The following is a 27565-nucleotide window of genomic DNA, read 5'->3' on the forward strand; positions in this document are numbered from 1 at the left end:
TACCCGTAGTAATCAGGGGCAACACCTACGGTTATCTGTAGTACCCTTGTCCGTTTGTTCGACTGTCCTCGAAATGTATCTTACACAAGTCAATACATATAAGTACTAGTTTTCTGCAGCAATCAGGGTCTTCTTTCTTTATTACAGAAGGCACCCTGTCCATTATAATGCAGAATTCAGTGTTTCATTGCTCATATATATTATTTCATTCGTTGATTTTAATTTTCTAGGCGTGTTGCAAATAAAAAGTTCTCAAAGTAACCGCAATTGATTACTGAAAATTCTACAAGTATCGTGTTTCTAATATTCATAATCATGAAAAATGATGACATCGTTAATCCCTATGTAGATGAAGTAAAGAGATGAATAAATGATTGACGTATTATTCTGAGAAAAATTCATTTCAGATACAAAATGAACAAAAAAAAACATAAGTAAAAGTATGTAATATTTCTTTACATAACATTACAACAAGGAAATTGACTGTAGTTACATGTAGTTGTGTTTCACTTATGAGAGATGGTCTTTGTACATGTAGATCTCTGTGGGAGATAGCTTAATGAGTAATCCTATAATGTTTATATACATGATAAAATATCACAGGATTAAAATAAAGATATATTTTCTCTTCGGTCTTGTAAGAGAGATTTAATATATCTAATATCTGAGAAGGAATTGATAATGTTTCCTCATAAATAATCAAACACAAAAAATGTGGTATTTTTGTTTTTAAAGTAGTGCGTAATATTTTGAATTGCGGAAAAGTTTAATTTCTTTTGATTCACAAAATTTATGATTTTTATGATGACATATCGCTCTTAACCCTTTAAGTAGTCAAATAAATCATTCCTATGCGTTTTATTTCCCTAACGGTAAGCCATACTCCATAAAAACTATTGAACTATCAACATTTAACAAATGTAAATTGAAGAACACTTAGAGCAATCTTTCCTCTTCCTGTCTTGTGTCCGTGTTATATCAATTTATAATCGTCAATATACAGAGCTTATTCATTTTTAAGCCAAATCGAAAGTAGAGTCTATTTGTTGGTATTTAGGACATTTTAGCATTAAAGGTGGGTATGACTTCCATTGCTTTGTGAGATTTTAAATGTTTAATCTGATTAGACGATAAAATTGTTTTTTCAAACGTTTATGTTTCTTCTGCTCGTCATTGTAAAAGGTCATTAAGGATTTAAATAAACTGAGTAAGTCAATTACATATAGTACTACAAGAATAATGAATGACTGAATATGACTCAATGACTATTCCAGTACATGTAACCAAATGCTTCGAATTTATTTATCAACCATAACTTTGACTGAGACATGCGTTACAGAATGGACGATGTTCTCTTCCAGACCATGGGTTGGCGGTGGCCTGTATTGACTGTTTCCTGTGCTGTTTTTGTATATTACTACATATACAGCCGCAGTGATCCACGTGTATCTGGCCACGTGTCAGCAAACAGCTCCTACGACTATATAATTGGTTGGTAATTGAATAATCTTAAGTGTTGTGACAGCGCTGATGAAACCTTTGGTCAACATTTGTTGCCGGTTATCAGCTTATCGTAATATTTCTTGTATATAACGGTGTGATTTGAACCCTGTAATACCTGCGATTTTAATATATGCTACTGTACCCGGAAATTATTCACCTTGCATGGTTGAATTACTCATGCTCAAAAGCAAACGAAATTCTTTATCCAAACCTATTTCTGCAATGCTCAACTGGTTAATACTAATATATAGTCTAGTTGAAGAAATTAACAAAAAATCTCAAGCTCGGATCAAAATAAAATTTAAGAACTCTAAAGACTAAATGCTAATTACAACATTTTCACGTTATTGCATATGGTTCATAATTCGACTAATATCGACATCTAAAGCTACATTGTATTATAATATTTTTTTCCTCGGTAAATTCCCTAGGCTTGTTATCATTAAAAACTTTTTCCTTGTTAACACAAATATTCGAAATAAAATATGTTAATATATAGTGGGAGCAGGGACGGCGGGTTGTGTTCTCGCCACCAGACTGTCCGAGCACCCGGATATTTCAGTCTTGCTCCTGGAGGCGGGCGGGTCAGAGGAAGATAACCCCGTCATCCGGGTACCTTTTGCGGCTCTAGAACTTCAGAATAGTGAGGTAGACTGGGCGTATAGAACTGAGCCCCAGCAGAAGGCGTGCCTTGGCATGGACAAACAGGTCAGGATACTAGCCTTCGTCCTTTATTATCCTTTACTATATCTATAGATGTTGAGTAAGCCTGAGTTGATTTCAAACAAAAAGGAATAAACACCGCAACTTTCACATTAAATGGAGATTTTCAATAGAATAGGTATCAACGTACTTGAAAATTGCAATTTGTCACGATTTAATTTTTTGATAAACAGTTAAGTACAAATTTAATGTAGAGATGTGCATGGCCCAGGGGGAAGGTTCTGGGAGGGTCAGGATCTATAAACAATCTAATTTACGTCCGAGGAAATCGCCATGACTATGATGGCTGGGCGAGGGAAGGCTGCGATGGTTGGAGCTACAAGGAGGTACTACCGTACTTCATCAAATCCGAGGACATTCAAATACCGGAATTTAGAAACTCAGGTACTGGTTCTCATACCTTTTGATTTGTTTTGTTTTTAATATAACTATCTATGTCTCTACTGCTGACTGTTATATGATACCCCTGGTTTTGACTTTATAGCTTACCGCGGTAAAGGGGGACCACTCCCTGTTAAGGATGGCACCGTCACTCCCCTTGCTGACATATACAGACAGGCAATGGAGGAATTAGGGTACACAGACACAGACTGCAACGGCAGAACCCAGACAGGTAAACAAGTTTCTGGATAACTTCGAGATAAGTTAATTAATTAGAAAGTAATTCTTATTTAAAAAATAATTATTACTATACCTCGGTCCAATACTACAACCGTACCAGAAAACTAGAGTCTTTGTAATTTTCTTGTAAAATTGTTGGTTTTCTATAGTTGTCTTGACTGAGATTTTATGTTTAAAACAGTTTTCTTGAAACACCAAACTATATTTAAATGTAGTTAAAAGTTTCCTTTGAAAATCAATCAGAAATCTATCTTTTCCTGTAATATACAGTTTGACTTGCTTTACTGCTTAGGGTACTGTCCCACACAGGAGAACGTCATGGGAGGGGAGAGATGGAGCACAGCTCGAGCCTTCCTCCGGCCCGCCATGAATCGCCCCAACCTCCACGTCATAATGAACGCCCACGTCACCAAGGTAAGTTCTGTTTTACCGGAAGTACATATGTATGAAGGAAAAGGTTGATAGTAAGGTGGAAGTATCCTCGTTTTAAGGAAGGAAATGATCAAGCTTACTTTTATAACTGTGTCTGAGAATATTGTAAATATGATACTTTGAACGATCTTATCATTTTCTATCAAGTTTAACTATAAACTATAGAAAATAATTTATTTAATTAAGGTATCCCATTCCTCAATGTTGTTGTATCAAGATTTTCTTGAGAAGTATATCATTGAAATCGGTAGACAGAACATACTTAAAAAATACAAAGATAATGGGGGTCAGTATCCATCCCTCTGAGTTATGGCCTATTTAATTTGACCTTTTCGCACCTAAAATGCAATTTCATCCTGATTAGGATTTGTTGTCAGTATTTTTGATGAAGCAAACTTATTTCTTCAAATATTGTTTTTAATTATGCACAATGGTCACACTGGATAGAGGGATTACGCAAAAAATCTGTACGAAGCTGCATAAATTTTTGTGTGACCTTTTTGCACTTAAAATAGACAATTTCTATAATAGTTACAATTTGATTTGAAATAAAAACTTTTTGAATATCAAGAATTTTATAAGATTAATCCAGTTTGCCTAGATATGTATTCAGTATCATTTTTACATAATATAACATGGGGGTCAGTGATGTCAAAGTTTGGATATAGGGCTTTAAAGGTAAAATTCTCGCAAAATTTGGCTTAAAAAAATTCAGACATGTTCTATATATTTGCATGATTTTATGCTAAACGGCTATCACATTCTTAAGATTTGATTTTGTACATGTCACACAGAACCTATAAAATATGTTACAAACCTATCAAATGTTAAAAATGTGAATAATGAATAAAGTATAATAAAAAGAAAAGTATATTGAAAATTCATAAAATTGCTTGTTTCTGTCATTTTCGTCTATAAAAACCTTCCGCACGAAAAAATAGTTCCCCAAAAAAGTTGTTTGTTTCTTGATTTCAAATGGATTTTCTTTATGAATGTTGTGTAATTATGAAATAATAATCTATCTGTGATGATTAAATAAATAAAATCAAACTCATTTCAAATATAATGATTATCTGCGCAATGAAATCAAAACATGAGGAGTGAGATACCTTAAGAATCGTTGAGTGCATGCGTGGGTTTAGCAGCTGCTTAGCTTATACTGCCTTCTCCATAAGCGTATGCAGTGATCTAGGCGTAGCATGTTAAAACTACTCATAATCAAACCGCATGTTGCGTTATATTTTTAAGAATGAATAACATATGAATGATCGTTTATGGTGAAAAAAATTGTTTTCAGATTTTGACAGATGAAAAGACGGTGACAGGTGTGTCCTTCATCAAAGACAACATAAAACACACCGTAAGGGCCACAAAGGAGGTCGTGTTGACAGCCGGCGCCATTAACAACCCCCAGCTACTTATGCTGTCCGGCATAGGGCCAAAGAAACATTTACAGCAAATGAATGTAGGTCCCTAAGTATTTTTATTCAAAGTGAAGAGACAATTTGTGTACAATTTAATCAAACTATTTAATTTTTTTTATATATTGGAGTGGATCAAACGAATTCTGTTTGGTGAAATATTTGTTTATATTTACATCTACCAAGTATTATTCCCTCTATTTCATACGGAAACTTATAGTTAATCCATAGCTCTATAGAAACAGCCAGACTGAAATATACACGCCCCGTTTATCGATTGGTCGAAATTTACAACGGTTGAAAATGACAAGAAACTGACAGGACTGAAATTGACACGCCCCGTTTATCAAGTGGTTAAAACCTACAGTGACCTAAGAAAAATCACAAACTCCACAAAATAATCATGATGATGTCCAAAGTCTCACAGGAGACGATCTGACTGTTTCTTTTAGCTACTGTACTTATGTACATTAACAGTAATTTAATGAATTTTACTTCTTTTCATTAATCAATTTATTAATTAGCTTAATAAAAGATGTTAATATGAACAATCAAATGCTTTCTTTGGTGTTTCATAGTGTTATGAAGGTAGCGATCATTGCAGTAAAAATTTACATAACCCGCTAACTGAACAAATGAACACAGTTGACTTTAGAAGATGATCAGTGCCTACACGTACATAAGAAATTAGTTCGCGAAAATCATTATAAGTCATTATAATCTCTTAATTTTCGGCATGTCGTACCTGCAGATTCCGGTTATGGCCGACCTTCCGGTTGGAGACAATCTACAGGATCACATCTTGATGGGGGTCACCTTCAATGACCGGACCAATAGCGCGGGGGCGGCGCTGCCCTCACTGGCCACCATGTTACAGTACCTCATCTTTCGGTCAGGTCAGTGGCTGATTGATTTTTGTTGATTGTTTGCATTGTTGTTTGATTCTTAATAAAATGATTAATAAGATATGTTATAATTATTTAATCTCTAAAAAAAGAAATAATTATAATAATGAAGTAAAATTTAGTTCCATTATCAAGCTGCCTAAATAGCCCCCCATTTTTAAAACCGAAAGGTGTTTATTCATACTTTGATGAACTATGTTGTTTATCAGGCACACTCAGCGAACCACATTTAGAAGCCAGTGTATTCATTAAAGACGACGACAGCCAATTTCCTTCAACACAATTTACGTTTTATAGCATCCAGAACCATCCAGAACTTATCGACAAATTCATTAAGCTGACGAATCTTGATCCAAAGGTAGGTTCTAGCACTGTTGATTTACTAGACACGGTAACATATAACAAATGTACCACTGCGTATTGAGGAGATGCCGTTTATTAGTTAATAAGTTTATATTTTGTGTTGGACTCGGATACAATATGCATGACAGCCTTTCTGGGTTCATTGAGATTTATGTGTGTCTATTTTGTATAAGATAAGAGATGGGATGCGAGAGAGATTCCAAAAAAGCATCAACACAGAAATAGGGACGTTTTTTGTAGAAAATATACTTCTCCACCCAAAAAGTCGTGGAACTATTCGACTTCAAAGTGCAGACCCGTTTGATCCTCCGCTCATTGATCCCAACTATTTAGATCACCCGGATGATGCAAAGGTCCTCCTTAAAGGTAACGTAAGGGACCAATCAAGTGGCTCGACACTCCCTATCTCTGGAGAACCCTTTATGAAATACCGATAAAATCTTGTGAATTTTATATGAATTATTGTAAATTTTTTTCAAAGAAACTATGTTGATATTATTTTATCCTTTATTGTATTTTAGAGGTGGATTATACTATATGATGTAATTATACAGGTATAGATACGATGATGAAAATAGCCAATACAACCGCGTTCAGGTCTATTGGCGCCTCACCTAACGACCCCTCGGACGAGTACCTGCCCCCATGTAATGAACTGCCTTTCCCCTCTAAGGAGTACTGGGTCTGTAGGATGACCCACTATGCCTATACAGTGTACCACCCCACGTCTACCTGTAAAATGGGGGCGGCGAATGACGTCACTGCAGTGGTAGATCCACAACTCAGGTATACATACAGCTTACCTGTACATATATACAATAATGCTTTTACATGACACCAAGTAAAATGAGAGATTAACCTTTGTTTGCATGGCTGAGATGAGAGCGTTTGCAATGTGTAAGGTTTGTAAATGTTGACTGAAGGACTTTTTTAATTGCATTAAATAAATTTTTAATAGCTAATTGGTATGACACTGAAATATTATTTAACAAAAGTAGGAAGGAGAGATGATTGTGATACAATGATCAAAATGTTCACCCTTGAAACATACGATAGAAAAAAAACACCCATTAATCGTCATTGCATTATTTTTATATCATCAAAATTTACGAGATTTTTTATATTATGTCTATACAATATACATTGATTGTTTGGGGGAAATTGTAGGGTAATTGGAATAAAGAATCTCCGAGTAGCGGACGCTTCCGTCATGCGCAATATACCATCAGGAAACACAAACGCTCCAACGATAATGATTGCAGAGAAAGCAGCAGACTTGATCCTAGGGATAGACAGTGTTAAACATATCAGGAAGGTGACAGAAAACTTATGACGAACATGAAATTAGGGAAATCTATATAAAAGAATGAGGAAGTGTGTTCATTATAGACCGGAAGTGTTTCACTAAACATTAACACTTGAAATCCAGTTTTTCGAAATCCACCGATAACAATATAGGTATTAAATTATGTCTTTTTAAGATTATCTTATGTAACCTTGACTCATTCATTGTTAATGTTTTCTCTCAAATCTATGAAAATTAAGCAGATTAAAAGAAATATAAACTCCATACTAAGGCAGTGCTCATCGGTAACCGGATTTAATCAAACTTTCGTGCCTAGGTTTTTATTCAGTTTAGGTAGACATGAGGATCGGTGTGTGTTTCAAACGACACGTTCCTCAATTTTATGTAACTTTTTCCAGGAATTTGTTATTGATTTACTACTTCTTTGACAAGCTTTCTTGCAAAATATTAGGATACCTTACCAGGCATTTCTGCAAAATACCATAGTATGCAATCTCCTATATAATCTTTTTGAAAATACACTTGAATTTCTGGTATAAAAATTAAAAAAAAATATACAGCACAGGAAAATTCACTATATTGGAACTTCACTGGGGCCGGTGCTTGAACTCACGACCTATGAAACCTGCGCTCCTAGCAGGGAGAGGCCACCGCTCTAACCACTTGGCCATCAAGGCATATAACTATATTTAAATAAAATTTCAATCAAATTAAAAATGATTTTAAATAATAATAATTTTAGTGGAACTCTTTATCACGAGGATATACAAAAAAAAGATGCTTGAGGAACGTGTCATCTGAACTTAAAAAAACCATAGAGCATGAATCAGGTAACTAAATAAGACTGGTAACGAGAACTGTTTCTTTTTATTATGCTTGTTTTTCTCAGAAACCAATCATGTATGTATTGTATCATGTATCATATCAAGAAAATGAAAGAAGAATAACTCATGTGAGTGTTTAAAGGGAGAAAGTTTTTTTAATGTTGCATACCTGAATGAGTAATTGCCGAGTAAATCCGATGAACTACCTGTATCTATATGTCACTGTGTATGATGGTAACTTGTTTTGCATGATGGAACTGTGTGGCTTGTACACGTGAGTGAAATAATAAAAACATATATCTTGTGTGCAGTTTCTCTACTTATATGTTAGAATATATTTTAAAAACAAATTACATAAGTACGGGTCATTTTGACATGACGATGCATGGGTTTTTGGGTCAGAATCAGTTTCAATTTGTATTTAAGAATATATTACATCAAAAGTATAATTTCATTTTTCTTGTACACCTACAGAGTATTACGGATATAGAGAGTCCCATAGTCTCGGTTCACTACCACTGTCTATCATTCGTCCTCATTTGTATGATTGATACTGATGAAGTAGATCAATCAAGCCACAGATCCGGCCTCTCAAGCATGGTGAATGTTAGTCATTATAGCTCTCTATCACAAAGCATCACACAAAGTCTACACCACACGTGTTACATTTCATATGACCAAAACCACCAAAACAAAGCCTTGTTGTAATCCGACAGTAACACTGTAGTTATTGTACATGTACTATTAATCATTAACCAAAACATGAACTGCAGTTTTTAGTGGAGGAGTCAATGATAGAAATAACTATTATCCATTGCTACATAACTTGGTTAACTGTTTTAACTTTGTCAATTCTAAAAACTGGAAACTAGCCTGTTTTCATATTCATGTCAAATCGGTTTGTATATCGAAAGTCCATCTAGATACAGCGTATAAACTTTATCTATTTGTCACCTGTATAAATCTATACATTTAGATTGTTGAAAACAAAATATAGCTTGCATTATTTGGCTGTTGTAAAATAAAATTGAATATAAACTTGAAAAGTACATACATGTAGTTATCAAATAAAGTGAAGTGTTTAAATATGACACACTTTTCACTAATTTAAAAGCATGCATGTACATGTACTACAAAATTTTGAAAATGATTTACAAAAATGTAATTGTTTTGCTAAAGGTACTGTCATGTATAAGAACGTGAAAGTATTATAAACGCACAGAAAACTACGTGTAAATAAATAAGTACAGTAAATTTGACAAATTAGAGGTTGAGTGGACATTGCAGATAAAAACTACAACCAGTTATCAAGGAAAATACATAAAAAATTTAATAAGGATAAAAAGAAATCGAAGGAAATCCCGTAGGCACAAGAAAGCAAACTTGTGCTAAATAAAGTGACTAAATGACACAAATGTTACATGTATATTTACTGCAATGTATAAACATAGAAAGAAGAAGAGAATATTGGAGTAAAATTGAAAAAAAAGAGTCGAAGCTTCAATATGAATTAATGGGTGGAAAGATGGCGTCAACTTCTCGGTATCAAAAATCCACAAGGACAACTACAATAAAGAGAAAACATAACTTCAATATACAACTGCACCAAAGCTGTGTTAGATATTTTTATAATGTTCATAAATACAGGTAGCGTTGTAACAACCTCTAGTGATACAGAAATTTTACAGAATAAGGTTTCACATTGGTAAAACCACAAACATCAATTTAGGCAACTTCAATGAGACCAGAGTAAAGCAACAGAGTGAAAACATTTTTTTTTACAAAATGGATGATAACCTTCTGATAAGACAAACATAAGGAAGCCAAATGTTCCTCTACTTGTTGTAGGAACATTGCATATAAATACTTTTAACTACAACGATAGCAGCGATGTAAAACACCAAAGGAAACAGCTTGCATTTTGTTGTTAAATGAAAGCAATATCACCTTTCATTATATTAATTAAAATTAGATGTTAGATGTGAAGCGAGTAAGCGAGCGGATCAAACATCTAATTTTAATTAGACTGTAATTAACTTTCCTTTCATTAACGGATGGTATTAAATAATTCAAATTCCAATTTGATGCATTTGACAAAAGATGATTTCACTTATTAAAAATAGGTTGGAAATGTTCCGTAACACCATTATTACCGGGGTATAAATATTTTTTTCACGACACTTTCGAGGTTAAGATATTTGAAAGGCAAGGATAAATTTAGAAACACAACGCTTACACAGAATTTCGAAAAAGAACTTATTGGTATTTTGATAAAAGCAGTGTAGCAAAGGAAGCAATGAATTCCCATGAAGTGACTATTTTAGTGAAGGAAAAGATAATTATCTAACAACAAATAAAACGGCTATCATTATTGAAATAGTATATATAACTAATATACAATATTGTCAACCAAAATGGTTACGAAAGAAATATCATTACTTTGCTATAAAGATAAATACACTGTAAAATATCTGTTTGGCAACTTAAGTACATATAAATACAAAATGTGAATAGGGAAAAAACTCAGGGAAAGTAATTATGGGTTCTGATTTATTATATTACAAAAGAAAACTTTACAACTAAAAACATAGGTTTCATGATGAATATAAAATATCTAGATTCTAAAACAAGTGCATTGAAGAACTAAAAACGTTGGCTATGAATTTGGGAAAAAAATATAGTCAAAGAATTCTTTCAGACAGCAAGAAATGATAATATTGTAACCTTTAAAGTAAAAAATGAAATTCACTTTTTTATTTACTAATGGTTCATTGCAAATTAAATTGAAAAAAGAAGTAACCTCTTGTACGATACTTAAACGATAAAAGAAAATTACATGTCACTTTACAAATAAAGACTTAATCATATGATTAATGATCATTTGATAGTATGACTTATCAGAAGATTTCAAAAAGTATTTTGCTAGCTATGAAAAATGCAAAAAGCAACTAGATTTTTTTCAAAATATGGATAGTTAAGCCAAATAAATGGCTCATCAGATACAAAAATAATATAAATACAATAAAAGAAATGATATTAGCAATACATGTGTTAGATGCATCACAGTTTTATCTATACATCTATTACACATTTCTGAGTGATTCTGTGTAGTATATATATAAAACTTTTCTTACCCCACTATTGTAATATAATTTATTTTCTGTTTTAAAAGTTCACTCCTCCCCGGCGGGGAATCGAACCCCGGTCTCCCGCGTGACAGGCGGGGATACTTACCACTATACTACCGAGGAGTTACCACTCATATTAGTGTACAGAATATAAGAGTTGGTGCATCCACATGTATACATTTACATAGCGTATGGTATAATTTGACAGTAATATTAATAGCATACAAACCTTACACACAAATAATTAAATAAATACGTTTTTTATTATCAAATAGTATATTAACTTAATGCGGCTTAAGTTTTATCACCTTGGTGAAATTAGTTTTAAGGCAGAAAAATGAAACTGATACTGATACATGTACTAGTAAATCAACAATAAAAAACATATAACAGTGCGACATTTAAGTCCGGACACGACACAGTCCGGACTTTTAGCTACATCCCATCTACAATCCCACTAAAATCCCATGGGAGAAAAAGTACTGTTGGATAAATTGTCCCATGTGGGAAGAAAAATTCCACCATTGTTAAAAGATTACTTCAAATATTATGATGGTCAAATATATACATGTATTTTTCGAAATATGAAAACGGTAATTTAAGGTTCAAATTTTATATACATTTTCCATATAAACACCCCGAGGTGTACCAAACCATTTAAGGTGGAATAACACCTGGAAATAGTCACTCAAATTATCAGGAAAGTTTTTGGTAATGAAAGATATAATGATAAACTGTACAACTGTCAAATAAGCGAAAAATTTGCAGTTTGGGGGAAAAAATGAATATCTAAAATAATTATTCCAGTTAAGTAACAACAAAAGCCCATGCGTGATTCGAACTCGGGATGTATGGATCACAAGTCCGACACTTTATCCATACGGCTATGGACTAAGTTACATTTTTCAGTCCATAAAATCCTTTTAATAAAACGAAATGTCGTTTCGATCAGCGGTCAGCCATTTTGTAATGATGTGTTATTCCACCTTTAACAAATACAGCACGTCTTAAGTTAAATACATGTAAGAAAGGTACATGAAAAAATGTGCTCCTCCCCGGCGGGGAATCGAACCCCGGTCTCCCGCGTGACAGGCGGGGATACTCACCACTATACTACCGAGGAGTTATCGCTAATATGTATATTGTATTATTATAACTTGTAAAATTAAACACCTTTATAATAAATAATGTTTGCTAACGACAAAAATTTAAATGTGATACAAAGATTTCCATACATTAACATCTTATTAACATGAGTTTCAAAGGATAAAAAAACCAATAATGACACGTCTAAGCTAAAATAAAGACATTTAGCGAGGGTGTATTTAAAAATTGATTAGGTATTAGAAAAAACATATGCGCTTATAATCATTCAAATCATAAATGATGTTTCACTTAGGTAGTTTTAACGCAAATACAAAAATTTTAAAAAGGACCAGTGTGTGTTTGATTTGCTTTGCTTTTGCATATACGTGTTTGTTAGTACTCGTAAATATCATGATGCATGACGCACTTTATGATATTTTGTAAATGTAAGGTGAATTAAATATAAATAATAAGTCATATAAAAGTAAACAAAAACATTGTCTAGCTGATGTAATCGTAAAGAAACATATTTATTCTAAAAAGCACAATCCCTTTAATACTTATTCTACTACAGTTATTGCCAAGATCAAAGAGATGCCGCGGACATTATTCTCCAATATACCACGAACGTCATCAGTAAATTATCAGATCAGAAATACCTATTTGTCTCGCACTGATCATGAAAGTACAACTTCAAACCGTAAAAAGTTTTAAAACCATGTCAATTTCACGTGTTAGTTCCAGTCAAAATGATGTGTATTGCCTCAAATGTTTATTTTTAAATGATCAACGCGGCTGTTCTTAGGACCTCTCCAGCACACTTTCACTGCGTGATTTTACATAAAATATATAGCCTAACGTGTAGTAGTAATAATCGTATTAAATTGCCCTTAAAATATTAGGAATATAACTCAAATATATTTAATTAATAAGTGAAGAGTATTAAAAATCCAAAGAAAAATTCTGTTGTCCGTATGTGATTCCTTTGATCGATACACATGTAAACATTACTAACAAAACCGTTGGGGCTACACTGAACAGCCGTCAAAATGACCTAGATCGTCTCTCTATAGGAGAAACAAACTGTAGAAATACTGGGCTGTAAGTAGAATAGAAATAAAGTTCTTGTTTTCGTGAATGTTGCAGGATAACCTCCTCGGTCTCAAAATGTTGTTTGAAATATAAAAGCCTCGGCTAACGCCTCGGCTTTCATATTTCAAAACAACATTTCTTAACCTTGGAGGTTATTCTGCAACATTCACGATAACTCGTACTTTATTTCTTAAGTATTCTCATATTCTCAGTATTGCCTCTTAGTATTATCAACGTTAAAGAGGCATGATCACGATTTCGTTCAGTGTGGTTAAAACAATACCCCTGACACTCGTCAGGGTCTGACAGGTATTGATGGGAGGTCATCTTCACGCGACCTTTGGTTTTTGCTGCTTTGGAAAATAGAATGGAACTCGTCAAAAGGAGATAAAAAGTTAACTCATACTTGTTTCTATGTTTCCAGTATTGAAGAGTTACATCTCTCCAGAAACAGAAAAAGAATGTCATTGGTTGGGGTATATGTAAATTAAAATTATGCAGAGGTCGTTTGAAGATTAATTCCTTGTTATCTCAACAGAGCTCAGGGCATGTTTTTGTTTTGTTTACATTTTGAATGTTGAAAAGAGCGTTCAATGTTTAGAATTAAAATGAATTTTACAAACGCTAGGAGCTGTTTATTTATGTTGAAAACCAATAATCAGATAGAGAAAAATCGGCTAGAAAATACTCTACTGGTATATTGAAACAAGGAAAACAAAGCAAGCCTTGTTTACATAAAATGGGAGCTCTGCATCTTGCTTATAACTCTAAGACATACACCGAAATTTTTGTTGATCATTAGAAACGCATTACGAAAGCATTGTAAATAATAAGATTAGCCACATAAGATAAAATAAAAATCGTTACCATGCCCCTTATATGATAAGAGATTTCAAGTTTTTTTAATTTAAAGTTTAAAGTCTAATGATGATATCGGATATATCCTGGAATTGCAAATTATCTTTAAAAGATATATTTTTGATTTCGAAAGTTATAGAAAGAAAGGATGACCAGAAAAGTTGTCTTTGATTAACATATAAAAAAAATCCATCACCATGCTTTCATAAAAGAATTTACATGTTTCTTCAAACAATACAAAAACTATTTAACAAACAATTAGTGTTACTGAAAAGGGTTCAAACACATCCATAAGGTTTAAAATATACAAATTATTTACTGTGATAAAATTGTTGTATTTAATATTATAATACTAGTATCAAATAGCGGTAGCATTGACGGATTTATTTTTTTTTTTAAGTAAATTTCAATCAAATAAGGTTCGTGCTGAATTGAAGCTACCACAAATGTACAAAAATCTATGTCGATACAGATGTCTTTTTACATATTGTTAAATGTGAAATCAAAAGAACCTTTTGAAAGCTGTCTGGTATAAGCTGGATGCTAGCTCATTTCTTTATAAAAACAAAAGACAATTTGTACAATTACAACTGTAACATATTCTATATTTCTTATGTATTTTTATACATTATATTTCTGTTTTCCGTGTGATCTTTTTGTGTATATCAACATAATATTAAAACATGCTTGGTATAATGATGTGTGAACAAAACAAAATTGAGTTATCCTTCTTATATTATTTGGTAATGATGATTTAATTAGAAAAAAAAACCTATTAAAACCAGAAAAGTTTATATTATATAATTCGTATTCAATACAAATTATAAATCTAAGTTTTGTTTTTAAAAAAGGAGAGAGAAAATGCTTCAAATATATTTGGCAATTATTTGTGTTCCTTTATACGGTATGAATAGTTTATTCCAGTTGAAATAAAGAAATTCAACACATCATAACATAACTACATTGCCCTTTAATATCGCATTTCTTTTTTATGTCTAAAACAAGCTTATTCAAAGTCAAATTTAATTTTAAAATTTTTCATTTAAATTTTGTGTTCAATTAAAGTGTCATTTTCTTTATTGCAGCAGATAATAACGTTCACATGTATAAAAAAAAAAAAAAAAAAAAAAAAAAAAAAAAAAAAAAAATGTCTACATTCAAAACACAGAGAATTATCTGTCTACTTGTAATTTAATCGTGTCTAGATGCAAATTACGATTTTGCAGAGAATTGTATTCGAAGATGAGTAAATTTATTCACTTATGCCAGTATCTGACATCAAATATGCAAAATGCAGCCAAATAATTTTGACTTGCATCTTATTTTATGTCAACATGTGAGTTATTCATGTTAAAGTGCAACTTATATTCGTCAATTTGCCAGTAGTTAAATTATGCCTTATCCCAAAATACTGCCTTTGAACATATTAAAGTTATATCGGATGGAGTTGTCATTAGGTTGCATATTTACATAATGTTCTTGCATTTGAACATACATATCTTGCATTTTGACATAATTTACTTGCATGTCTTCATAAATAAGTCGCATGTTGACAGAATGAAGTCGCATCCCAACATAAGTATGTTATATCTTGCATGTGTGAGGTACAATATCATTGGCGTAAGTAAGTAAATAAAACAATTTTGAACAGAGTGTCTAAATTGATCAGTAAATTGTATGTCAGCAAAATTTTCATGCATGTTCAAGTTCAAGTTCAAGTTCAGTTTATTCGCTCAAACCAAATAATTTAATACAAGAGGAACATATATATAATACACACAAGTACAAATCGTCAGAAGTACATACAAACAGGTATATTTTCATACAGGGAAAACATATAAATAAAAAAGGACAGACTATAGAATCACTACTTATGAAAGATTTTGGTATAAAGGATCATAATAGGAAAACAACTAAGAGGAGCAGACAGCATCAAAAATATTTGAAATAAATACACACAATTTTCTTAGCGATTTACAATTGCAATTAGTCATGAGTTCAGAAAATTAAAAAAAAAATTTGGTCTTTTCCAATATTTTGTGTTTAGGTATTTTTTCCTTATTTCTTCTAGTGCCGAACATTCTAAAATATAATGAAATTCATCACCAATGAGACCTTTATTACACAAAAGACATAACCTCTCATTCAAAGGAATGTTATACCATCTGCCTGTCTCTACAGGAAAACGATGGTTTGATGTACGAAATTTAATGAATTTTTTTCTTAGTTTTACAGGTGAAATATCAAGATACTGTGCATGTTGACATTATCCTCTTGAGTGTGGACATTAATTAAACTTGGCAGTAATATGCCACTATTCTTTTTATATTGTTCGATGTGTAAATACAGAGTGTTTTATGAGGATTGTACCATTGTATCGCTGAGCACCAAATATGCATCTTGAATCGTTTTCTCTTGTGGGAGGTTTTCCCGTAAAAATATTTTTAAAAGTGATGAGAAAATCGACGGTAAGTACTTTCAAAAGGGAATAACCAAATGAGTTTTTAACAGCTGTATGCATTTTAATGACGATCTGTGATTGATTCGCTTTTGTCTGGGTGTCTAAAGTCATTGAAAATAGAAGTTAAAGTATGTTGAACTGGACACAGAACACTGTTCAAAATAGTAAATGTACGGATACTTTTGATACTCTTAATTATTATTAAAAAGAAGTACAAAAACGTTATAAGAAATCAAAGTACTGAAGTACTGACGGGAGTTGATTTTATCGATTGTTATTTATTTTGAAATCAACGCTATGTTATTTTGCATGGCAAGTAAATTCCTCTAAGTATTTGAATTACGCACATTTTTATAATATGAATCCTACAGGAATTTCGTGAAAATCCAATATCAATCATGTTGTGTAATATTCAAAAAATTATTCCATCAAACTACGTATTAGTAATCAAAATATTTATAAGAAATTGTATGGATCCAAGCAAAATTGAACTCTACTCTCGTTCAACCAGACTCTCAGCTGTATCCGTAAATCTCCAACAAGCAAGAGAGACTCTATGAGATTTACAGAGACACCCGAGCGTCTGGTTGAACGAGACTATATTGAACGCTGGCGTAGGAATACATGAAATGTACGACTTCAATAAATATCAAATTGTTCGCAACATTTAAAATCTGACTATTTTCAATTTTTTATTTGAAAGTCTAGAATGCATAAATTGGTATTTTTAACGCCTCGTCAGTATTCAATGGTCAAATATCGAGTTACATGCAAGTGTAAGATACAGAGTTTAAAATTCTTTGTTGTAAACAAATCTATATAGTCTTGTAACTGTTTACGTACGTGTTAATTGGTATGAATTTCAATAAAATGTTGCTTTTTTGTTAATAATAGTTATTACATGTATGAACACATTGAATCCGTTTATCTTGTTTTTCATCAGCCACTTTAGCAAAGAAATGGATATTTCTTTAGGTTATTCATGACAAATATAAGACTCGAGCTTTGTTTACAAAACAATGAATTCTTACCTCTGTATCTCTCTTATGACTTGATTTCTAACAATCTAATTAAAATTTGACTTTTCATCTCGCCCTCTGTTATGTATGGTTATCGCGATAACAATGTATAATAGAGAGTGAGATGGAAGGTCTAATTTTAATTAGAATGCATTTCTAACATCATTGTTTAAAATACACAAGTAAACCATTTTAAACATAAAAAATAAGAATAAAAGTTTGATCTCAAATCATGTCTAGGTCCGTTTAAAAACCGCCTAAAAGTGTATTATAATTTTAAATATTTTGCAGAATACTAATATTATTAATACGTATATCGAGCATAGTCAAACACATAGTAAAAAGAAACATAATGTAAGAGTATGAAAATTGTTGATTTGAATAAATAAATAAAGTTATTGTATTATAAATAAATAAAGTCATTGTAATTAATACATCTAAACAGTACACGTATAAAAAGTTAGATCCACCCTTTCTTTTAATTCATACACATGTACATATACCCTTAGGGCAGTACTTGATCATGAGTTGGTCAGTGGATATTTGTGATCTTGGTTTTTATTGGTTGTTTGTGTCAGGTTGAATTTGGTTGGTTTTTATATTTTGCTTTATGTGTTTTACCGCCAAGTTTGACAATCTTTGTCTGGACATTGACCAGAACAGACTATATATTTATATAGAGAAGTAATTTAATTTTGGACCAGACCTTACTCTTTTTCTGGTAAGTTATACTAAGTATACTAATATCCTATAACACTTACTATTAATAAATTGATTATCCTATAAATTGCAGAAAACATTAATTAAGTCCATGATCACAAACTAATGAGAATGAAAAGATATTTTTTATATGGAATACAGTGTTGATTATAAAGATCAATATTTGGTTTATTTATTATAGTATTAATTGATTCTCAAATCAATTGTATATAAGAATTTTATGATGATCAGATATTTGATTAAATTGGTCTTTTATAAGATCAATTAGATTATATTTCAGTAATAAATATTTTTAGAATTATTTTGTTCGAATTACAGAATCAGTCAATGTCAATTTAATCTCACCACGCAATCGGTGTACGTATTATGAGCCTGTTCCCATAGAATGGTGAGAAAGTGTTTTCGAATATTTTTTTAATCTGATTAATATATTTTATGACTTATTTTGGAGAAATGTAATTCATGTACATTATAAGAGTTACCTCCCGCTAAATGTTTAAAGTACAATTATAGTAAGATAATGTAAAAATATTATCTTGATGGAAATACATATATATTGTACTAATGTTATATTTTGATATAAATTATATTATTGTTTTATGATATTTCAGGGCTTAAATATACATTGCAAATTTTAAAGTCACTGTGTCCGGATACGAATAAACGAACCATACAGATATCTTTGTTGTCAGTTATTATAAACAAAGACTGTAACATTTTGGCGCCCACGTTGGGACACAGTGACTTTATATGTAATTGGAGCTGGAAAGACTTCACCAACCCTATACCCAGTGAACTGTGAACCATGACGACCACTGCCAGTGTATTCCTATTGAACCATGACTAGTGTTCCGCGCCTGTGTTCCTAAATTGACTGGGATCCGCGCATCTATTGTTATTCCTAGGATCAGCTGTTCAACCCACGGACAGAGTACAACACGTGCAAACAAACTGTGTATCTCACCTGGTGAGTCGTATCGATATAAGACTTTGGTGCACCATATTGACATTAATAATTTGTGTGCGCGCATGTATGCACACTTTACCTCAAGGTAGACAAGTCTTGATTTATCATAATTCATTAAACTGTTGAAAGAATTGGTATACCACAAAGCATGTAAATCTGTGATTTCTTTAGTTTGACAGTGCACTTTAGTATAAGTTATCCGGATTTAAATACCTGTGTAATATTGAATGAGACAGGGTTGCGTTTGGCCACAATCCTTAAACCATTTTTTTGTTGAGATATATTTTTGCCCTTTATTGTGTATTGATCATTTGAATTTGAAATTAAGAACAACAATAGCAAGAAAGGAAGTGTGGGTACACTGCAGTGTAAGTGAAAACATTAACAATTTGCGCACAACCCATATTGTTTTCCCTTGTATTTCCAAATATACTAATTAACGTTATAAAAGCTAATTAGAAAACTATTTGCTGTATACTTTCAAGACTTGACAGTTTATTGACGAGACTGACGTGAGATTTGGACTACTTTGTCGGTTGATTGAGTTGGTTTTGCATCATTGTTTATTTTGAGGACGAGTTCAGTGTTGAACAAGTTTTCTGTCGCAGAGTTGTAGTAGTATCAGTCTAAGTGGTTTCTGTGTTGTTTGATAGCTATACACAGTATTTAAAACACACATTTAAGTAATTTCCCCTTTAATTTAGTTTTAAGCTTGATCTCCACTGTTCATATTATTTCTACTCGTATCTAAATCATCGGGTTCGGTTTTCGCCGTTCAAAAATCATCGGGTTCGGTTTTTGCCGTTTAAAAAAAATCTAATCGGGCTCGATTTCCGTAATAATTGCGTTTCACCGGAAGTAAACAAAGTGTAATCGAGGAAATTCGCTGTTTCCATTCATCTCGGTATTTTTTCTCGTTTATTTCAATATAGAAAAGATTTATTGAATTCTTTCATCATTTGTTTATTGTCATCTTTATATTTGAACTGAATCTTATCTTTCAGGTAGAACTTATTTATTTCTTTGATTCATTTACTTAAAGAAACATTATCAGCTGTTGCTTGCAATAATTTATTGTGCCTTTTGCATACTGTCCAAATTATTTATGGTTCATTTTGAACTACCCTCCTGATTTAAAACAATTTACATTGCTGAATTTGCCATTTCTTGCAGAAAGTTATTCTGTGTGAAATTTAGTTACTCATTTGCTTATACCAACATCTACTTGGATACATGCATTGTATTATTGCATGAACTTGTGTGAATTTTCTTTGATATATTCAATATTACTTGTGTTAGCTACAATCATACAATTTAGCACCATGTCAGACACTGAGGAATCAATGTCAACAGAGGAGATAGCCAAAGTGGTATCTGCACTCAAGCAGCTAAAGATGAAACCAAAAGCTGATTCAGCTGAAGATTTTTTATCATGGATGTCATCTGCTGTTCAGGAGAAGAAGATCAAGGAAGAGGTTGTAAGTACTGATACTGCCTCTGCTTCTCCACGACCTGATAAATCTCTACCTCCTAGTCAGTTCCCTAAAATTCCATTTTTCTCCGGAGATTCTAAGAATGATGCCACATATGAAGTTTGGAGATATGAGGTGGAATGTCTCTATAATGAGTCTTATAGTCCAGATGTCATTCATCATGCTATACGACGCTCACTTAAGGGAGAAGCAAGTCGAGTGGTCATGCATCTTGGACCAGGAGCACGAATATCCTCAATTATACAGAAGCTAGACAGTATTTATGGCACAGTGGCTGAAAAAGAGGACATTCTGTCAGAGTTTTACAGTGCTAGACAGAGAGAGGATGAGGAATGTGCGAGATGGAGTTGTAGATTGGAGGATATTCTGAATAAGGCCATACAGAAAAACCTCATTGACCGTAGTCAGTTCGAGGAGATGCTAAGAACCATGTTCTTTAAGGGACTGCGACCTTCACTTAAAGATATATGTGGACATCTATATGATAAATGCAAATCATTCGATGAATTGAGAACATCTGTGAGAAAATTGGAGATTGAACATCATCCACAAACTACAGAAAAGAAATCAGCTACAGCAAAAGCTGCAATAGTGAAAGATCAGTCAGCTGACAGATTCGATAGCATAGAAGCTAAGATTAATCAGTTAACCACTGAGGTCAGAAGTATGAAGGAAAAAGAGTATTCTTATGCTCCTATGCCCCAGCCTTATAGGGCACCAAGACAACCATATCAGAGAGGCAGACAGGAAAGAGGATACAGAGGAGGATATAGGCAATATCCCAGATTTCCTCAGCCCCAAAGTACAGATGTTGCTAAGGAACCTCAGAGTTCCAGGGTAAGAGAACCCCCTACTTGTTATAGATGTGGACAGGTAGGCCATATCGCTGTGGGATGCAGAGTTTTAGTCAACCACAGGCGCCAGGCTTTAAACTACAACACGTCAGCACCTGGGGACAAGGGGTTGGCGAGAGGATCAAGAGTCCCAGAGAAAAACAACTAATTGGAAAACCAAATGAAATATCAGTGGCCATCAATGATGTACAATGTACAGCTCTTCTAGATACAGGAGCAACAGTATCCACTCTAAGCGAAGCATTTTATAATCAGTACCTTTCAGATGTAGAGCTTCATTCACTGGATGACGTTATCAATATAGAGTGTGCGGATGGTCAACTGATGCCCTATCTTGGCTATGTATGTGTTGATTTAACACCATTTGGTATTCCATCTTTGAACAAATTAAGTGATTGTCTGTTTTTAGTTGTTCCCAAGAGCAATTATAATGCACATGTACCAGTGCTTATAGGAACAAACATCTTACAGAACCTGATGGATGTGACAAAACAGGAGTTTGGCTCAAGATTTCTGCAGGATGCAGCCATTTACACACCATGGTATTTAGCATTCAGATGCATTGCATTGAGAGAGAGGGAGTTACACAGACATGGTTATGTATTAGGATTAGTAAAGAGTGCTGAGACAGATAGAGTTATCATCCCTCCGAACAGTCATGTGACCATTCTTGGATACTTGGATAAGAAGATTCCTTATCATCAAGTAACTGTCATGATGCAGCAATCTGAAAAATCCTGCATTCCATCTGATGTAGACATAGAAGCTACACTGCATCAGTATGTGTATGAAGAGTGTCAAACAATGCCTGTTACCATCAACAACATAACAACCAGGACTATTTCAATATCCCCAAAAGGAGTGATTTGCGAAATACAGCCTGTTGCTATTGAGGACACAACAGTTGAGAAACCCTCTTTGTCAAGCTCAGAGCAAATTGAGGATATTATATCCAAAATTCAACTCCCAGATGATATTGGAGAAGATGAAAAACAGGACTGTTTGAATTTGTTGAATTCTTACAGGGATATATTCTCAACAGGAGCAACAGACATAGGTACAACGGACAAAGTGAAGCACAGAATTGAACTCCTTGATGAGATACCTTTTAAGCAGAAGTACAGGAGAGTACCACCAGCATTGGTTGAGGAAGTCCGTACTCACATCAAGGATTTACTAGCTGCAGGCATTATCAGACCATCTCATTCTCCGTTTTCATCTAATGTAGTTTTAGTTAGAAAGCATGATGGATCCTTGCGGCTATGTATAGACTATAGGTATCTTAATTCTAGGACTATCAAAGATAATTATGCTCTGCCTAGAATAGAAGAGATTTTAGATTCTCTTTCAGGTAACACCTACTTCAGTGTATTAGACATGAAGTCCGGCTATCATCAGATAGAAATTGCAGAGGAGCATAAGGAGAGAACTGCCTTCACTGTTGGTCCACTTGGGTTTTATGAATTTAACCGCATGAGTTTCGGCCTTGCAAACGCCCCTGCAACCTATCAGCGTCTTCAAGAGCAATGTTTAGGCGACCTTCATCTAAAAATTTGTTTTATATATTTAGATGATTTAATCATATTTTCTAAATCTTTCAGGGAACATCTTAATCGCCTTCAGCAAGTTTTCCAGAGAATTAGAGATTATGGGCTTAAACTTTCTCCCAAAAAGTGTTCCTTACTTATGAAGAAGGTTAAATATGTAGGACACATTGTGTCCGAGCATGGGGTTGAGCCAGACCCTGATAAACTTGCTAAAGTTAAAAACTGGCCTATTTCACAGAATCCTGAAGAGGTAAGACAATTTTTAGGGTTTGCAGGATACTATAGAAAATTTATTCATGATTTCTCTAAAATTGCAAGACCTTTATTAGATATCATGGCCACAGGAAAAAAATCAAGAAGTAAGAAAGTTGATCCAAAGTGGAGGTGGGAGAAGGAACAGCAAACATCATTTGACCTCATTAAGCAGAAACTTACATCACCACCTGTCCTAGGTTACCCAGACTTCGACAAACCTTTTAAGCTCCATACCGATGCATGTCAGACAGGACTAGGCGCAGTGCTATATCAGGAGCAGGATGGAATGGATAGAGTTATAGCATATGCTAGTCGAGGATTGAGTAGATCTGAAAAGAATTATCCTACTCACAAACTGGAATTTTTGGCACTTAAATGGGCAGTCACAGAAAAATTTTCAGATTACCTTCAAGGCAAAGAATTTGTAGTATACACCGACAATAATCCCCTTACCTATGTTTTAACTTCAGCAAAATTGGATGCAACTGGACATCGATGGATTTCAGCATTAGCTTCATTTAATTTCAAGATCATCTACAAACCAGGGAAAACAAATATAGATGCAGATAGACTATCCAGATTAAAGGAAGTGGAAACAGTATCTAGTGACACAATTAAGGCAATTTGCCAGCTTGCAACTGGACAGCCATATGCAGAATCTCTTGCTATAGATGATGCTATTTGCAACCAAGTACAACCTTGTACAGATATTGGAAAGTATTTGGATATCATGGAAATCCAAAACACAGATCCTACTGTTAGTTTTTGGAAAAACAAGGTACAGGAATGTATTAGACCCAAACGAGAGACACTCATTACTGAAGATGATTTTGTTTACCACAGGAACTTTGCCAAACTTAGAGTAAAAGATGGTATTTTACTCAGAGAAGTCAAAGTAGATGACAATACTCATCAGCAATATGTAATTCCTGCATCAGTGTATCCCACTGTTTTGGAATACTTACATAACAAGATGGGTCATTTAGGGCGAGATAAGACTCTCTCCTTAATTAGGCAAAGATTTTACTGGCCAAAGATGCAGCGTGATGTTTCTGATTGGATCAACTCCTGTGAAAGATGCATTAAGAGCAAGACCAGCAATGAGAGAGCAGAATTGGTCAACATCAGAACATCAGAGCCACTAGAGCTTGTATGCATGGACTATCTCACTCTTGAACCATCGAAAGGAGGAATACAAAACATTTTAGTCATAACCGATCATTTCACACGATATTCAATTGCCGTGCCAACCAAGAACCAAACAGCCAAAACAACAGCAGAAGCTATTTATAACCATTTTATTGTTCATTACGGGATTCCAGCTAAACTTCATTCGGACCAAGGGACAAATTTCTGCAGCAACATCATTAAGGAATTATGCTCCATATTTGGCATCTCTAAATCCAGGACAACGCCATATCACCCTATGGGTAATGGTATTACAGAGCGATTCAATAGGACATTATTATCAATGCTAGGAACATTAGATAACGCTCAGAAAGCTAATTGGAAAAAGCATATTAACACACTGGTTCACGCATACAACTCTACTAGACACGATACAACTGGGTTCACACCATTCTATCTAATGTTTGGAAGAGAACCAGTTTTGCCAGTAGATGTGGTCTTTGGATTTTCCAGCAGCCATTCTGAGGATAAGTGTACAACTAAGTACATATCCGAGCTGAAACAAAGACTGCAAGATGCTTACAGACAGGCACAAACAGCAATAAAATCTTCTCAGCAGAACCAGAAATGCCGTTATGACATAAAAGCAAGAGCCATCACTTTAGAGGAAGGTGACAGAGTTCTCGTCAAGAAAGTGGCATACGATGGCAAACATAAAATTGCTGATAAATGGGAAGATGATATTTATGTCATTTTAGCGAAAGCAAATGATGACATTCCGGTTTATAAAGTCAGACGTGAGGATGGAGAAGGAAGAACTAGAGTTCTTCATAGAAATTTGCTTCTACCTATCGGAACAAAGCTTCCAAGAAGTACTTCTCCTCCTCCAGTTACTCCTAGAAAGAGAAGGAAGGCAGAACCAGTAAGCATTATTACTGAGAATGATTCTGATAGTGACAGTGAATTTTCTTATGTATATAACTCTGCATTTAAAAATGAAAATTCCAAAGTTACTCCCAGTTTAGATGATGACGATCAATCTACAACTGAGGAAGCTTCAGCAGCTGGTTCAGGGGAGGACGCTTCCCATCAGGATAGAGAGCCTGAGAATCAACCTGAAGAGATCATCAATGATGATGAACCAGAGGATGATGTCAACAATAATGATGATGATGAGAATATCATCCATGATGTTGATAGCACTGATGATGACATCAATGAATCTGATGATTCTGAAGATGAAATGCCTTCCAGAGAAAATGACGATACACCTACTCCAGCCCCAAGAAGATCTACCAGACAAAGAAAAATGCCAGCATGGACAAAGGAGTTTGTCATGATGAACCAGACACAACCAGATTGGCTACAAAGAGCAGTATTTGTGAAAGGGTTGATGAATGATGGTTCACTACGATACATTGACCAAAGTAGATGCCAGATGGCTTTACTTAACATTGTGTCTGCTTCTACATATTCTAATACATGATATTTTTTTAAATTGTAAATATATGTATTTTATGCCATGTTACTTTTCAGATATATGCAGCTTCCGAGTTGAATGACGTGGAAGTCATTCTGCGACCGGGGGGAGAGTGTAAGAGTATGAAAATTGTTGATTTGAATAAATAAATAAAGTTATTGTATTATAAATAAATAAAGTCATTGTAATTAATACATCTAAACAGTACACGTATAAAAAGTTAGATCCACCCTTTCTTTTAATTCATACACATGTACATATACCCTTAGGGCAGTACTTGATCATGAGTTGGTCAGTGGATATTTGTGATCTTGGTTTTTATTGGTTGTTTGTGTCAGGTTGAATTTGGTTGGTTTTTATATTTTGCTTTATGTGTTTTACCGCCAAGTTTGACAATCTTTGTCTGGACATTGACCAGAACAGACTATATATTTATATAGAGAAGTAATTTAATTTTGGACCAGACCTTACTCTTTTTCTGGTAAGTTATACTAAGTATACTAATATCCTATAACACTTACTATTAATAAATTGATTATCCTATAAATTGCAGAAAACATTAATTAAGTCCATGATCACAAACTAATGAGAATGAAAAGATATTTTTTATATGGAATACAGTGTTGATTATAAAGATCAATATTTGGTTTATTTATTATAGTATTAATTGATTCTCAAATCAATTGTATATAAGAATTTTATGATGATCAGATATTTGATTAAATTGGTCTTTTATAAGATCAATTAGATTATATTTCAGTAATAAATATTTTTAGAATTATTTTGTTCGAATTACAGAATCAGTCAATGTCAATTTAATCTCACCACGCAATCGGTGTACGTATTATGAGCCTGTTCCCATAGAATGGTGAGAAAGTGTTTTCGAATATTTTTTTAATCTGATTAATATATTTTATGACTTATTTTGGAGAAATGTAATTCATGTACATTATAAGAGTTACCTCCCGCTAAATGTTTAAAGTACAATTATAGTAAGATAATGTAAAAATATTATCTTGATGGAAATACATATATATTGTACTAATGTTATATTTTGATATAAATTATATTATTGTTTTATGATATTTCAGGGCTTAAATATACATTGCAAATTTTAAAGTCACTGTGTCCGGATACGAATAAACGAACCATACAGATATCTTTGTTGTCAGTTATTATAAACAAAGACTGTAACAATAACAAAAAACAAAAAAACTACCTTTATTAAAAACGTAGGAATAAGCTTTTCAATTATTCATATTTCTATGTGGGTTTTTTTTTATGGTACAAACGGTAAAAAAAATGCAATTCCAAATAAATTTATATTACAGAATTAGAGTAGATTCAACTTATCACACAATGACGTACAACTAAAATGC

General features: G+C 33.3%; 1 protein-coding gene, 2 long non-coding RNA genes and 2 other non-coding genes across 7 annotated transcripts; 3 read left to right on the top strand and 2 right to left on the bottom strand.

The window, feature by feature from the left end:
* The first annotated feature begins 917 nt into the window (after positions 1-917).
* LOC128185873 (alcohol dehydrogenase [acceptor]-like) lies at positions 918-8402 on the top strand. 3 transcript variants are annotated; one of them, XM_052855550.1, is made up of 12 exons: positions 918-1075; positions 1362-1491; positions 2003-2211; positions 2421-2610; positions 2711-2839; positions 3140-3261; positions 4577-4744; positions 5452-5596; positions 5815-5963; positions 6142-6334; positions 6523-6754; positions 7136-8402. In XM_052855550.1, exons 2-12 carry the CDS (start codon positions 1365-1367, stop codon positions 7299-7301), a joined length of 1830 nt encoding a protein of 609 aa, XP_052711510.1. In that variant the 5' UTR covers positions 918-1075; positions 1362-1364; the 3' UTR covers positions 7302-8402. The 3 variants fall into 3 exon arrangements, with proteins under 3 accessions (XP_052711510.1, XP_052711509.1, XP_052711508.1); XM_052855549.1 differs by having other exon boundaries at positions 923-1075; positions 1340-1491; XM_052855548.1 differs by lacking the exon at positions 918-1075 and having other exon boundaries at positions 1329-1491.
* Positions 8403-11277: 2875 nt separating this feature from the next.
* On the bottom strand, positions 11278-11349 carry Trnad-guc (transfer RNA aspartic acid (anticodon GUC)). Its single transcript has one exon. It is a non-coding gene; the product is annotated as a tRNA-Asp (tRNA).
* Positions 11350-12277: 928 nt separating this feature from the next.
* On the bottom strand, positions 12278-12349 carry Trnad-guc (transfer RNA aspartic acid (anticodon GUC)). The gene has a single exon. It is a non-coding gene; the product is annotated as a tRNA-Asp (tRNA).
* Positions 12350-18670: 6321 nt separating this feature from the next.
* On the top strand, positions 18671-19141 carry LOC128186010 (uncharacterized). The gene is made up of 2 exons (XR_008243875.1): positions 18671-18850; positions 19074-19141. It is a non-coding gene; the product is annotated as an uncharacterized LOC128186010 (long non-coding RNA).
* A 7733-nt stretch (positions 19142-26874) lies between these two features.
* Positions 26875-27345, top strand: LOC128183019 (uncharacterized). Its single transcript, XR_008243514.1, has 2 exons — positions 26875-27054; positions 27278-27345. It is a non-coding gene; the product is annotated as an uncharacterized LOC128183019 (long non-coding RNA).
* The last annotated feature ends 220 nt before the right edge of the window (positions 27346-27565 follow it).

Source organism: Crassostrea angulata, chromosome 5, assembly GCF_025612915.1.
Source record: "Crassostrea angulata isolate pt1a10 chromosome 5, ASM2561291v2, whole genome shotgun sequence".
In the NCBI taxonomy this organism is placed as follows: domain Eukaryota; kingdom Metazoa; phylum Mollusca; class Bivalvia; order Ostreida; family Ostreidae; genus Magallana; species Magallana angulata.